Genomic DNA, 15,576 nt, shown 5'->3' on the forward strand with positions numbered 1-15,576 from the left:
GCAAAAAGGTCAGCTTGTGTTTTTGGAGTTGCTGCTTACAGTAGAACTCCCCTCAGAGTTTGTTTACATGGTTTTTTAGAAGCTATTCTAAGAAATGTGGTTTTTAAAGATGCTGGCAGTTTCTCAGTAAAGCAGTATGGTGGGTGAGCTATGAACTACTTCAGCCGGAAACACACAAAGGGTTAAAAAAAAAGGAAACACAAAAAGGTTTAAAAAGTAGTTCTGGAAACTCTCATCTACTGGTTTGTCCTGTTGTGCTGGAGCGATGTCAGCTGCGTGTTCACCGTTGCCAACAGGAAAATTGAATCCTGTGTGCTATATCCAGCCTGCCCGCTGTAAACTCACAAAGTTTTTTGCTTTCATACCTCAAAAGCTTTGTACCGGTTTTGTTTTCCTCCCTGAAGAAATGTTAAAAGTGGCCTCATGTGCTATTGAAGATTTGCTTTCAGGAAACTGGTAATGAGGTACGAAGGTACGTCTTCCTAGATCACAGATTCCAATTGCATCTGGCTCAGGAGATGCGCAGCCTCGTGGTTTGATTGCTTATTCATAATGAGTGGTGTGTGGGAGAGGGAGCAGGTGTTTCCATCCCTTTCTGCAGCAGTTGGTTTCAATCTTGCTGGTGTGCAGGCGTGTACCTCCAGAGAGAGGTTAACCACTGGGATTTTGGTCACCTTGTTGTGCTCTGGTGTGATCTTTAGAGCCATTCTGACCTGTCTGTGCTCTCGTCTGAAACTAGAGAGGTTCAGTGGCTGGGGCTGCTAGACTGCTCCTTCAAGCTAAACTCATTTATATATTTATGCTTGAGGGGTTTTTTTGGAGTCTCCACAAATGTTTTTGCAGATGGGAAAGCCAAGCTTGAGAAATTGAAACACCTTGGTTGTAATAATCCTCCACGAGGCTTGAGCTCTGCCTGTAGGCCACGCTATCTCCAAAATCCCACCCCTACCAGTCTCTGTACTCTTCTTATTTAAACATGACCCACAGGCTGTTGTCAGGCTGTCTGTGCCATCAGAAGGAGAGTAAAACTCACCATGTCCAACGGTGAAACAATACCATTTGTAGCAACTCGGTGTGTAGACAGAAAGTAAGGTACGCAGGGAGCTGGTCTTTTTTGCTAACAGTTTGCAGCTCTTGAAAACCAGTATAGCCTTGGCAAATTGGGCTGGTTTGTTGCCTTTCAGGTGGAGAGAATGAAGCTAGATTCAAAAGTAACCTAAGTTGAGACATGAAAAGGTGTTTTTCTTGGCTTGCCTGGCAGAAATCAAGTGCGATGCCAAAGCAGACCTTTGAAGTCTGAGAAGATGCTGCCTGGGCTGTGGGCTCAGAGCTGGTTTTCAAATGTGTGGTACTCCTACTGTGCTTATTCACATAACTGTTACTCATAAACAGCAATTCTAGCTGTCCTGGTTGTTGTTTTAGGATAAAAGCTGCTTTCAAGTCGGTTTGTTAAGTTTCAACTCCCCCCTTCTGGAAGGTTGTGCTGTGAAGACTGAGGTATCAATACAGCAAGAGCATTAGGTGATAGCTGTGTGCTTTGTTGTTTGTTTGTTTGTTTTCCTGTTGCCTAAATAAGGAACTGTTTATTTATTGCCACAAAATGACTTTGTTTGTGACCCACAAGAGTAGTAGCCTGACATGTGAAGCTTTTTATTTCATTCTAATTGCTTATTACATTTTATGGTGTCCAATGCCTGAAAAAACAGTTTACCAATATTCATTATTGAAAAATAAAACAGTTTACCAATATTCAATATTCATTATTGAAAACCACTTCTAAGGATTTATGAAACCCTGATGTCAACACCAGAAAAAATAAACTTGTATGTGAAATTATCAACCACTTTAAATTGAAGGGTTTTTTCTGCCTTGAGGAAAGATGGCCACAGCTGTGTGAAATATGTTGTCTGACTAACTCTTCATCACATGAGAAAGTTCTGGTTCCAGTAATTGCTTTAGTGATCCTCATTTTAATTCCTCACAAGTGAAATGTGTATCATCTGGGAAAACTTCCTTCTCCTGCTTGCTTTTAGTAATCGGCTTTGTAGATCTACAAGGTGCTATGAAATCTAGGAAGCTGGAATTATTCCTTTACCATTTAGAGATTTTTAAACTGGCTTCTTATTTACAGCATTAGTTTTAGGACTAGGAAAACCTTGTCCATAGACTGGATTTGCTTCCTAGGAACAAGCAATGAAAGCAGGTTGTTCCTGGAGCAGCAAAAGCAGTTAAACTCCGCTTGGTTGGGATATAAATATAAGCTTGGGGTTTTCTGTGACGTCTTGGTGAAGCTCTTGTCCATGTGGGCTCTTGGTCTCTAGTGAGGAAGGAGCCTGTGATGCTGTTTTTCCCTTAGTTGGGGTACTTGCAAGCAAGAAATGGGGCCCTGGTTGAAAAAAATAGGTTTTTGTGCTGGTTATTCTCCTGTCAAATCTGAAGTGGAGTGGGATTGCCATATTGTCTGTCTGGTTTTGGTGATGCTTGTAAGTAGTAACTGTGGGACATCCTGGAGTCTTGTTACGTCCACGTTGAGAGCACTTAGAATCCCGAACAGCAGCAGAGACATCCTGAGCTTTCCGAGAGGTGGCTTTGAAGATGACAGCAGTTAGTTTGAAGAATACAGGACAAGTTCAGGTTTTGTACTGTGAATGCTAAAAACTGCATTGAAGTCATATCTGTGTTTATGGGCCGAACTGTTCAGCTTTCAAAGTAAAATTTTCCTTTATTCTCTTGGCAGTGAAATGAGATGATCAGCTGATTCCACTCTGAATGGAATAAGGGGGAGACAGTGTTCAAACAGTCTATTTTTTTTCCTTCTCATGGCATTTAAGTCATCTCTTAGCCTTCTTTACAAGCAATGCCAAAGTAAATTCTGATGCCTCTCAGCCATCTCTTGTTGCACTTCTGTCTCCTGGTACATATATAATTAAATCTGACCCTGCAGTGGAAGAGAGAGAGAGAGACTGAGAAAGCTCCTGAGCAGGAGCAGAGGCTGATTAATACGGATTACTAGAGATTGCTGATTGAAGGGCTGCAGCTGTGATGGCCAGAGCTGGGAGAAGGGAGCAAGGTCTCAGTGCTGGTAATGCTGTCTGCCAGGTTTTGTCTTCATTTACTCTGACAAAGATGTTTTCTGTGTGCTGTCCTGCACCCCAAAATCTCTGCTTCTTTAAGAGGACGTTACTTCTGCCATCCCTGACGGATATCAGCCTTGACTCTTAGCATAGCAGTTTGTACCTTGAAGATGAGCTGGCAGGTTTTCCTGAACTCCTCCCCAGAGCTGTGTGTTTGATTGAGAAGTTGACCTGACAGGTATAATTTAGTTTTGTTCTCTGTTTCTCTTCAACAGGCGACTGCGATGTCAGTGGATTGCCTGGGACAGCGCGCAGTCCTCTCGGGGTGAGTGTGACAGTCCCCATTAGAAATGTCTGACAATCATTTCCACGAGCCAAATCAGCAACCTTCAGGCTGACCTCAATTGAAGGGCTGATGTATTGTTTCAGAAAGGTGCAGCTGAGTTCTGTTCAAGGCTTGATGAAAAGGATTCTGGGCCACATTTCCAATGGGATACAGAGTGGAAAGCCAGCAATGACAGCACAATAAAATCAGCTTTCCTGATGCACACTTTCCCAAATCCACTTGTGGGAGGTGGAGCATTGTGAAGTACTGTTTGGATTCTGCTTGAAATACAGATTACATCATTTCCTTAAGACAAAATTTGCCCCAAATATTCCTGTGATGTATTTGGGCAGAGGAGCCAAGCTCTCTGACCAGCTCCTCTGCTGGTTCAGTGTGGGATGATACTCAACAAGAGCAGGAAGTGCCATAGAGTCCCGGCTGCCAGAGCTCCCAGGAGGCCTTGGCATTGTGCACCCACCTCCAGGGCAAGTCTTCAAACAGCTCAGCAGTTGCCTGCCCAGCTGCCGCCTTTCAGTACCAACAGCCATTCCTGTCTCACTGGCAGTGACACAATTACCGCACCAAATAGGATGTTCACTTCAAATTCAGGATCTAATGGGTGCTGCTGACCTTTGGTCAGTCTTAGAGGAAACAGGTCCTTTGATACAATTTGGAGGCCTGCTCGCTTCCATGTAAACCCTCTAGTCCAGCAGCCCTGCACTGGAATAACCAGCTCAGCAGCTGGTTTGGGTCTGACTTGATTCCTCTCCCTCCTTACACCTGCCCGGTTTCAGAGCTCCCTTATTTGGTTTACATGGTTTTTTAGAAGCTATTCTAAGAAATGTGTTTTTTAAAGATGTTGGCAGTTTCTTAGTAAAGCAATACGGTGGGTGAGCTATGAACTACTTCATCCCCCAGCAAGCTGGGGATGGCCTGCCTGCAATTCAACACAAGGTCCATGGCCCTCTGCTTTCCAGACCTCTCCTATATGCCCTTCAGGATTTGTCTCAGTTATTTTAAAGCTGAGCTGTGTGAGAGCCTCAGAGAGCTCAGCATCTTCACTCTTTGGAGTAGGAAACCCTGAGGACTTTGGCCTGGAAAAGCAGCAAAGATGTTCTTTGTGTTCCTTCTCTTGGGAAAATTCACAGTTCTCAGAGCAGCTGTATGTTTGCTACGCAGCTCACAGGCGTGATACTGCTGTGGTTAATTATATATGGTTCCATATGTTTTGGTGCTGGTCTTCCATTAGAGTTCAACTGGCTGACAATTATTTCTGGGTGGTTTATCTTGTTTGTAAGATGAATCACGCTGTGGAGGGAATGATACCTTGCCTAGCTTTGTGGGCAGTTGGCCACATCCAGTAGGATGTGTAAGCTCAGGTTTAGCATCATGCAAATATATCTCTGCAGCATATAGGGTTAGCTCAGGTAACTAATATAACCAGATCAGTGCAGTGCTGTGACCACCCATGTGAATAAGCTGCTGCATCTCTGTGCAGGTGGACTTGGACTGTCCGTGGAACCAAACCCCCCAAACAGTGTGGTGTGGAAACATGCAGGCACATAGAATCATCTTATGTTTGTCAAGGCTCATTAGCTCTTGTTCAGAGCAACCTCTCTAGGCTGCTGCCAGCTCCTGGGAAGCTATTGCGTTGTGCACCCAGCCCTGTGCCACCTCAGCTCTGCTGCTGCTGCATTAGCCCAGCAAAGTGTATTTTTTGCACCATTTCCCAGCGCTTCCTTTTGTGTCTGAGTTATCTGAGGCTTTCTGTGGCCTGAGCTGCCCATTACATTTGCAAATTCTGTCAAATTTCAGGGTGTCTCTTAATATATTTTTTAAAATACAGCCCTTTTGGAAATCTGTGGTCAAGTGTTCTCAGGAATAGTATTTTCATCTGTCTTGTCAAATGCTTCTCTTCTTTGGTCCTCTAGGCCCACGGCTGTGATGAGCTACATGTGAGCTCAGGGTTTCGAGATCAGTCCTGTGCAATACAAGCTCTTTATGTGTCTTGCAGCCGCCGTTTCCTCTACATAGTCAACCTGGATGCACCAAACGAGGGTCATCGAAAGATCTCCCGGCAGAGCAAGTGGGACATCGGGGCAGTGCAGTGGAACCCGCACGACAGCTACGCCTACTACTTTGCAGCTTCGGTAAGTTCACTCATTTAAAAGCTGTAACTCATCATCTTCCCTGCCCTTTCATGGGTAGACTTCTGCAGGCTTGGAGGGCTGTGTGGAACTGGCATAGGCACGCCCCTGCAAGTCACATTGTGAGATCAAGGCCTAACTCTGATTTACTGCCAGGGAGGTATTTAGCTTGGTGGTTCTCAGTCATTGGTCAGTTGGTGTTGAATCTAGTTTTACTTGCTTGTCTTTTATAAAAGACCTTGCCAAATAAATCAGGCATCCAAATGGTCCTTTCCTGCAAGAAGAGGGGGATGTGCTGTCTTTCTGACTTCCATTCTGTTATGAGATTTGCACACTTGTTGGATTTCTTGTTTTGTGCTCTTTTGTTTTCACCTCCCTGCCTTCCCGGTGGGATGTGGTGCACTGGGCAGTCTGTGAATAGCACAAGTCGACACTAGCTCACCACTGTAGCAATCCACACTTGTGGGTGGGTAGGGACCGAGTCAGTGAGCTCTTGTTTGGTATGTGGAGAAGTCAATAGACTGGTCTGAAGAAGCAGTAGTGGCCATCTGAGACCTGAGTGCAGTTTTTAGCTCTGATCTTTACTCAATCTATCATACTCTGTAGCTTGTTCATCCAGAGCCCTGAGCTTCTGCGAGCAGCGCTCTCAGCCATCAGCCACAGCGTTGCAGCGGCCGACACTCACTGGTACTGACTGTTCTCATGGCCAGGTGGCTTTGCTGCTGTGTTGCATCTGCTTTTATAGCCTGAGAGTCCTGGAATAGCTGGGGTTAGAGAGGTTTCATCTTTTTTTATTATTTAAAAAAAACCCAAAAACAAAACCTAAAAAAACCCCCCAAAAAACACTTAGCTGAAGGTGGTTTCCTGGGTTGCTTCCTGGACTGGCTATGATTGAAATTAAAGGCAGTCTTAAAAGTGGACCAGTGTTTTCAGTTAGGAGCCTTTGCTTGTTTGTTCTCAGACTGTCTCTGCCCAGCTCTGGTATGTGACTGATGTCTTAAAGGTGTCTTCAGCAGCTGTCTGCTTCTGAGCGGAGGGTTAGTAAAACTTGCAAAAAGGTGTCCTTCTGTGCCATTTCTGGTTAGAGTCTGTGAAAATCAAATTCAAATAAGGAAATGTGCTGTGCAGGACACAAGTAGAGTGGGAAAGCTTCTTTCCAAAGGCACTCTGAAAGCAGTGTCCAGTGATCGGTTCATGCTGGTCTGGGCAGGACCCTGCTGCAAAGGGGAGCTGTGCCTGTCTCGCCCCTCTGAGCATTCCTGTCTCTTGTTACCCTGAGCAGATGCAGGATGCATCTTGTTCCAGACTGAAACTAGGTGTAGCTGCCATCAAACCTTGCTGCTCCTGTTTATAAATGAAGATGCTAAGATGTTCTGGTGATTTAGACAAAGTTGCTGACACACATCAGGTGAAGAATCCCTAAGATGAGATAGGGATAGCTTTTCCAGTTCGGGTCAGAAACATCTCCTTTCCAGCCATCTCTGGCTACCATGTTTGTGCAGATGCAGTACAGCCCTGTCCAAGGACTAGAAGTTAGCCTGTCTTGTTTTGAAGTGGAAAGCAGATTTACAGCATGTGCTCAGGTCTCTATGTCCCAGGTCAGGTCTGGAGGCAGTGTTGATGTGTTTGAGAGCCATACCTAAGGGGACAAAGATGCATTGGGAAGGCTAAATCAGCTTGGATTCAGCACTGTGGAGATGTGATTTGCTACTTCTGGACCCAAGCTTGGCTGTCAGTCCCCCATGAGTCATCATACATTCAGGTATGCCACATAGGTGTCGTAGACAGCCCCAAGGGTCCTATCCCTCTGCATCCCTCTGGATGGAAAGGGAGTGTAAAAAGCTGCCACCCTGTTTGCCAACAGCTTCACCTGGTTTGCAGGGCTCTTAATTGGAAAAGGTGCAGGCAGAGGGAAAATCTGTCCTTGTGTTTGGATAAGGGCTGCTTTTTTTTTTTTAGCTTCTTCCCAGAAGAACTGAAACATGTCCCCTTGCTGTGCTTGGCTGTATCTGCCCTCTGGCTCAAGCACATTTCTGAGGACTCCTAAGCTGTTGTTTCAGAAATGCCATTGTTTTCCATCCTAGATCCTTGTTACTTCTTTTGTGTGGTCACAAATGCTTGAACAAGAGGGTGATGAAATTGTTGGAAGGATACACTGATACTTATCAGAAGAAGCACACTTTTTTAGAAAATCATGCTGGGAGACCCTGTCATTCTCCCACACCTGATGCTACAGGCAATGTTTTCCATGTCAGATGTCCCACTAAGAGTCTGAGAAAATATCTATTGCCGGTCTTCTGGTGATCTTTATATTGTAGCATCAACTCTGGAGTCCTGGACAAATCCTGTTGGGTAATTTCTCTCTATCCCCTTAAATCCTTCTGTCAATGAGAAACATACAAGGAGTTTTCCTTGCCCCAAGCTCTTGTGCAGCCCTGCTGTGAGCTATTACAGAAATATATTATTGCTGAGCTGGGAGGAGACCTTCCATTTCAGGGAAGGCTGGAGTGCTTTATCCGTCTGCAACTTCAAATTCATAGTAAGCAGCTTTGAGGTAAAATAAAACCCCAAAAAACAAACAAAAAAGAAACCCAAAAAACAAACACACCACTGCAGAAACCTGTCACAAAAATATAAAATAAGTCTTTTCTCTGTTATCTTTTCCCTCATTTACCTGTAAGTTTGAAAACAAGGGGCTAATGAAGATCAAATTTTGAAGTTCTGGTTTTGCAAAATCAATATGAATTTCCAGTCATGACCCAAAACCCACTGTGCCTGGTGCTATATGTGCACCCAACAAGGCAATTCCTGCCCAGAAATACTGGATTAACACAAGCAGACAATGTGCGCTTGCAGCCCAGAAGGCCAATAACCGTATCCTGGGCCGCATCAAGAGAAGCGTGTCCAGCAGGTCGAGGGAGGTGATTCTGCCCCTCTACTCCGCTCTTGTAAGGCCCCACCTGGAATACTGCGTCCAGTTCTGGAGCCCCCAGCACAAGAGAGACCTGGAGCAGCTAGAACAAGTCCAGAGGAGGCCACCAGGATGATGCAAGGGCTGGAGCACCTCTCCTATGAAGACAGGCTGAGAGAGTTGGGGCTGTTCAGCCTGGAAAAGAGAAGGCGCCGGGGAGATCTTATAGCGACCTCCCAGTACCTGAAGGGGCTACAAGAAAGCTGGGGAAGGACTTTTCATAAGGGCAGTTAATGACAAAACAAGGGGAAATGGGTTTAAGCTGAAAGAGGGGAGGTTTAGATTAGACATTAGGAAGAAGCTCTTCACTGTGAGGGTGGTCAGACACTGGAACAGGTTGCCCAAGGGTTGTAGATGCCCCCTCCCTGGAAGTGTTGAAGGCCAGGTTGGATGAGGCTTTGAGCAACCTGGTCTAGTGGAAGGTGTCCCTGCTGATGGCAGGGGGGTTGGAACTGGATGATCTTCAAGATCCCTTCCAACCCAAACCAATTATGATTCTGTGATTTGTCTGGGCTGAAGTGAACCGTGATTGAGGCAGAACATGAACTTAAAGCACAATAACTAGTATCAAGTAACTATGTGTGTGGCTGCATTTGGGGGAGGATTGATTCCTGGAATGATTGAAAAAACCCTAAATAATGTTGTCATTGATTCATCTGGTTTGCCTCTGTGGTTTACTGTTAGTGATAAGCACTTAAGGCTTTTTTTCCTGGGCGGGCAAGGGTGGCAGTACCCTTGAGGAGGTGACCTTGAATCCATTAGATTGTATTGTTTGTGTTTGGCAATGGCCCTGATTATCCCAGAAGGGAATCGGGAGAGTTGAGGAGGATCAGTGGTGATCCATCATCCTCCTCACTGAAAACTCCAGTTGTGAATCCGAACAGACTGGCAGAATATTCCTGCAGAGAGAATTTGGCTGCCCGTTGCCTGCGGTTACAGCATGTTGTTAGGAAATAAAAGCTCCGAGAACATCATTTCATGGAAACATTTTGCAATGTGATGATTTTTTTTTTTTCTTGCATTCTTGTTTATCTCCATTTTTAAGTGGATGTGATTAAAGTGTAACCTTTGAGAGTACTTGCAGCCTGTAGATTCATCTTTGCTCTCCTGCTTTGGGCAAGGACTTCACTACCCACAGTGTGACTCATTGGTAACTGAGGTTTTTAAAGAGGAGGGAACCTGGTCGTGACACACGGATTCCTGTCCTACCTCGTTCATCTGACACAGTCTCCTTTCTTCCATCTAATTTCAGAGCAATCAGCGAGTTGACCTGTATAAGTGGAAGGAAGGTAATGGTGAAGTTTGCACATCGCTGCAAGGACACACACGTGTGATCAGGTGAGGAGCAAATGATGCTGTGGACTGCTGGATGGAAAATGATGGGTTGCTTCACAGAAGGTAGAATCAGTGTGTTGTGAGTTGGAAGGGACCCACCAGGATCATGGAGTCCAACTCCTGTCCCTGCACAGGACAAGCCCAACATTCACACCATGTCCCTGAGGGCCTTGGCCGAATGCTGCTGGAATCTTGTCAGGCTTGGTGCCATGAGCACCTCCCTGGGGAGCCTGTTCCAGTGCTCCACCACCCTCTGCCTCAAGAACCTTTTCCTCATGGCCAACCTCACCCTCCCCTGCCACATCTTCCTGGCGTTGGTGGCCAGAGAGAAGAGATCAGTGCCTGCCCCTCCTCTTCCCCTTGGGAGGAAGTTCTAGACTGTGATGAGATCTCCTCTCAGTCTCCTCTTCTCCAGGCTGAACAGACCAAGTGACTTCAGCCTCTCCTCACAGAGCTTCCCCTCTAAACCCTTCCCCAATTTTGTAGCCCTCCTCTGTGAATGTTTCAGTCCTGCTCCTGCTCGGGCTCTGCTCTGAGCCCATTTGTACTGACTTTCCTGGACTGTCCTGTCTGCCCCTCTGCCCTGCCTTCCCATCTGGAAGCTGTGAAGCTGCTCACCCTCTCATGGCTCCCCCCAGTATATCATCTTAGCCTTTGATGGCTTGAGTGTCATTGCCTTAGGCTGCTGTCCTTGTAATGAACAGCAGCCATCATCTGGGAAACAGATAGCAGCACGTTGGTTAAATTGAATCCCAGCCGTGTTTCTGTGTGAGAGCAGCTTAATTAAAGCAGGCAATCCCAACCATCAAGTTCACAGTGTGTTATAGCAGTGCAGGGGAGATTTCTGCCTCTGGTTCTAGGGTTGTATGTTAGCACTGGGCTGAAAATACAGGTGAAGGACTGGTTTTACTCCAGCTCCTGAATGTGGAAAGTAATTGCAACCCTTGAAATGGCTGACTGGAGGCTGTTTGTGTCGCAGGTGCACCTGGTGAGCCCAACAGGTAGGTATCCCAGAGCAAAGGGTTGATGCTGAGAATGTGTGGTAACTGGGAACTCCCTGAGTCAGTGTCCCTTTTCTTGTGGAGGAAAGAGTACACACGCAATAGGTGTAAAGTTCGGGGCTAGGAGGATGCTTCAATGGAAGTTACTTAGAAGCATTTAGTTGCTTCTTGGAACTTCCTTAGATAAATTATTTAGATCTTGCTTTTTACTTAAAAAGTTTCAGTAGATGTTGTGGAGTGGCCATGAATTTGTCAGAGAAATGCACTGGGGGCTTGTGAGAAGTTGATGGAAACTGTGTGCACTTTTCTTTGCTGACCTACTGTGATTTTACGTTTGCAGTGACTTGGACTGGGCGGTATTTGAGCCAGACCTGCTGGTCACCAGTTCTGTTGACACGTACATCTACATCTGGGACATCAAGTAAGAACCAATATGTTTCTGTACTGCGGGAAAATCACTGGACTCCTTTCCATAATTAGCAGCTTGCAGGGCAAGGCACGCGCTGATGAGTGCTGCTCTTCAGCTCTACTTGCAGGAGCTTCATCTGCTTCCCTTCATCTCAAAGATGACTTCTGTTCCCTGCTTTCAAGCCTGTTCAGAGTCAATAAAGAGCAGTTAAGCCACAGTCATGCTCCTGATTAGAAAAAAATACCGGCTGGCTTCACTCCCTGCCCACTCCAGATCTTTCCTTGGGAGTTTTTCCTGGAACCCAAGGGTGTTCCTCAACCTGTTGGGGTTTTTTTAGCTGAATGTATGAGCACCATTTCATGATCCTGCAGCTGTTTTCCACTAAATTCAGTGATTGTTGCTGACTCTTCCCTCACTGATGGAAAGACTGGCAGTGGTATTCAGGAAGCTTTTCCTGTTCATGCCTTTGCTTGCTTCCTGGTGCTTTCTATCATGAGTAATTTCAGAGTAACAGATAATAATTCCCCACATTTCATACCTGAGAAGCAAGGAGCTGGCACTGGGACTGCTGGGTTCTCTTGCTGGCTGTACAGCAAATCTTTATGACCCCTGGCAAGTCACTCTCTGCCTCCCTTGCTCAGTTATAATAGGAGGATAATTATATAACCCCACTGGACCAGACTACCCCGAGGCTTGTTGAGCTCCTATGAAGCACTTAGATCCTTGGTTAAATGGCGCTTGAGAATGGCAATATGGTATTAATGTGTAATTAAAAGACATAGAGAGAGAATAACTGCTGGTTGTGTTTTCCTGTGATACTATCTTAGTGCCAAGCGAAAAACAGAGTTCTCTGAAGGTTGTTATCAGCTCTGCTTTAACTCTGTTGTGCCCTTCCATCATTTGGTGTCTGCGTGTGTCCAGAAATGCTTGCTTAGGTCTCTCATTAGAGCCTGCATCCCACTTGTGCTGGTGAGGTCTCTGAGCCTGCTGGAGCAGTGAGGTCCTGGGGCTGCTGACCTCCAGCAAATGAACATCTTACTGAAGTGGCTGTCTCTTATGACACCCTAGGGATGTAGCCCTGCAGTAAGGGTAGCTGGAAATTTCCTGCTTAATCTTTCCTATGAAATAACTTTTTGTTTAGGCAGAAATTCTTAGAGGGAGAGGTGTGGTCCATTCCAGAAAATGTTCTGCTTTTCAGCAACCACAAAAAGCTGAAGGCAATATTTCTAATTTTCAGTGGCATTTTTTCATGAAAGGGCAGGTGAGTTCCTGAGGAGCAAGGTCAAGGATCCATGTCCTGGCTGCTAGCAGTTGTCATGGTGCCACACTGGCTTCTACCACCGCAGAATTTAGTCTGTAGAGTCTGCACACAGCTGGGCTTATTTCCTACTAATTTTGCTGTTATATACTAGATGTGAAGTCTTTGCTCTGAAATCACTGCTCCATCTGCCTTGAATCAGGGTCTGCAAAGGCTTGACAAATGCATCAGTGGCTTTTGTCGAGTTTTTCCACAGCTCTCTTTGTTCCTTTTAATCCTCCTGGGAAGGGCTGTTTTGTTGCTTCCTGCAGCAACACTTCATGAGCCCAGTTTCCTTGCCTGCCCGGCTGCAACATGCCACACTTGGCATGTGTTTCTCCTCCCTCTCATCCCCTCCAGTTTCATCCTATGTCCTAAACTTGCTGCTGTATGTGGTAACAAGACAGAATGGCTGTTGTCCTCCAGCTGGTCACCTCTTTCTTTCTTCCATTTAATGTGGTGTATTTTGGTAAGCAGAAAGCACATCAGTTCCCAAGAGGCAGCAATAAAATTAGTCCTGGAATAGCAAGGAGCTTACTGGGGAGGCTGGACCGACCGGGCTATGCCATGGATTGGATGTGAGGAAGAATTTCTCTCCTGAAAGGGTTCTGAGGCATTGGAAGGGGTTGCCCAGGGCAGTGGTGGAGTCCCCATCCCTGGAGGGATTGAAGAGTGGTGTAGACATAGTGCTGAGGGACATGGGTTAGTCGGGGACTTGTCAGTGTTGGGTTCATGGTTGGACTTGATGAGCTTAAAGAGCTTTTCCAGTCCAGGCAGTTCTGGGATTCTATGAGTACTCACATTGGCCATGTTGTGTTTCAGAGATACCAGGAAGCCTACAGTCTCGCTCTCTGCGGTCGGTGAGTATGGCAAGTGTGTGATACAGGCTTGTGTAATACCCACAGTCAGGGCTGTGTGCCCCTGCTGTTAGCCCTCCCTCCTTTCATGCTCCAAGGCTGAACGTGGCAGAATACAGAAGTGCCACTACGTGTGATTGTCCCATCTAGTAGCAGCCTGAGAAGCTCCAGTTCACCATTCCTTTTAAAGGAGCAGAATTCAGAGGGGATGTGGAGCCCTTGGAGATTCCCAGGTGCAGAGGGCACTGGTGGTGCTTGGACTGTCTGTCCTAAAATTGGTGGACAGTCACATGGCATTTGTGCCTTGTAAACATGAGTAGCTCCTTTCCTGCTAAACCACCCTGCTGCACTGCTTGTCCTGTGTTATCTGTCTGCAATTTCTCCACATCCTTTTATGTTTGATTGAATCAGCTGAGAAACTAAATCGCACCGCAGGCAGTGGTGTGGAATGGTGCTGACTGCCAGCCTGCCTCCTTCCTTACCGAGGGGCTGGCTACATGAACCGGCTGGATCTGCCTCCCTGGGGCCCCTTCAGCCTGCAGGCAGCTGCAGTGGTGACACGAAGGTGCTCTCTTTGGGCTGTGCTCGCTCTGGAAAGGCGCTTGTCATGGCTGTTGGCAGAGCAGTTGTCCAGCCGCCTGTAAAGCTGCCTGCTGGCAGGTGCTGTGTGTCCGTCCTCACCGGCTGCGTGTTGGAACGGGGTGAAGTACGAGTGACCATCAGAATGTCCTTTTCCTGAGTTACTGGCCCCAGTATTACAGCAACCCCCACATTATGGATCTCTCGAGCTCTGCTGCTTAAATCTCCTTAGGCTAAGCATCTGCATGGCTCCCCGTTCCCTCCCAGCCAGCAAACCTCTCTGTCACAGTGATGCAAAAACCTTACTGAATCAGGGAGAAGCAGAGTTTGGTTCTGGTGCCTGGGTTGAGGTTCCACAGTTCAGCTGAGCCAGCCCAGCAGCTAGCTCCCCAGAAAGCTCCATCCTCCTGTTCCTGATTCTGTTTAGTGCTGGTCCAGACATTTGTGTAACCTTCAGTGAGTGGATCGAATCAATCAAATGGCAGCCTATTTGCAGCTTTTTTTCCCCCTAGACTAGCTTTCTGCCAGGTTGTCAGGATGTGCAGCAGGAGGTGAGGAATAGCAGCCGGCTGAGATCTGTTTAGCTTTCTCACAGATCTCACCTTTCTGATAGGTTAAATTGTTTTGAAAATACAGGCAGAATAAGGCTGAACAGAACCTGTATTTCTCTTACAGTGTCTGAACAATCCACATCAACTGAAGCTTATTAGAAATAACCAACCAACTTTGCATTTAGGCACTTGTCTGAGTCCCTCATGATATCGTAGAATCATATCTGGACCATCATCCACTTTCTTTTTAACACCATTGATGGCTTTGATTTCTGTGGTGTATTTTGACAGCTGGGTCTTCTGGTCCACCCAGTGAGTCTGCCTCCAGCTGGCCAAACTCAAGGTCTGTCTGCACTGCAGCCTTCTCCTACACCTGTATTTTAGTAATAGATCAATAGCACTGATTCCCTGTGTAGCATCAGGTAGTATAGAGGGTGTTGGGGAGGCAAATGAATCAATCCTTGAGCACCTGGAGGTAGCTTGGATGTAAACAGAAGATATTTGGGATTGGGTGGTGAACCTGCAGTTCTTGTCTGGAGAAAGTTGCTCCACCTGAACTTGTGGACTGAGTATTTAATCAGGTACAGCCCATGGCTAGAAATTGAGGTGGAGATCTCTAAGCCTGTAACTGGAACAGTCTTGCTTTGAGGTCCTTAGGACACAAATGCAGAGCTGAGAATTGGGAGTAAATCCTTTCCATGCCATCCTTTGTGCTGCTTTCTGGGATATCTTTCCTCTGAACTGCCTTAGCTGTGTTAAGAACTCCACCTCTAAGCCCAGGCCAAGGGTCTGTTGTGCCACTTTTTAATTCCTTGTTTTGACCTGCTCTGTTTATGCTACAGCTGGAGCTTCCCAGGTCAAATGGAACAAGAAAAATGCCAACTGTTTAGCAACAAGCCACGATGGAGATGTCCGAATATGGGACAAAAGGGTGAGTTGAGGGTCTCTTGAGCATCCTGTGCCTATTCCCACTTAGCCAATACAGATATTCCTCTGGTCACAGATAAATACTGAGAAAAATTACGACTTT

General features: G+C 46.3%; 1 protein-coding gene across 1 annotated transcript in view; it reads left to right on the plus strand.

Annotated features, from left to right (window-relative positions):
- Positions 1-3,352: 3,352 nt before the first annotated feature.
- The window catches only part of WDR59 (WD repeat domain 59), a 45,968-nt gene continuing 33,744 nt past the window's right edge, over positions 3,353-15,576 (plus strand). The window contains exons 1-6 of the mRNA XM_010173181.2: positions 3,353-3,399; positions 5,414-5,549; positions 9,770-9,855; positions 11,194-11,274; positions 13,382-13,419; positions 15,389-15,477. Of these exons, the coding sequence (XP_010171483.1) occupies positions 3,359-3,399; positions 5,414-5,549; positions 9,770-9,855; positions 11,194-11,274; positions 13,382-13,419; positions 15,389-15,477 (471 nt within the window). The 5' untranslated portion in view covers positions 3,353-3,358. The remainder of the gene's footprint in view (positions 3,400-5,413; positions 5,550-9,769; positions 9,856-11,193; positions 11,275-13,381; positions 13,420-15,388; positions 15,478-15,576) is intronic.

Source organism: Antrostomus carolinensis, unplaced genomic scaffold, assembly GCF_000700745.2.
Source record: "Antrostomus carolinensis isolate BGI_N321 unplaced genomic scaffold, ASM70074v2 scaffold23478, whole genome shotgun sequence".
Classification (NCBI taxonomy): Eukaryota; Metazoa; Chordata; class Aves; order Caprimulgiformes; family Caprimulgidae; genus Antrostomus; species Antrostomus carolinensis.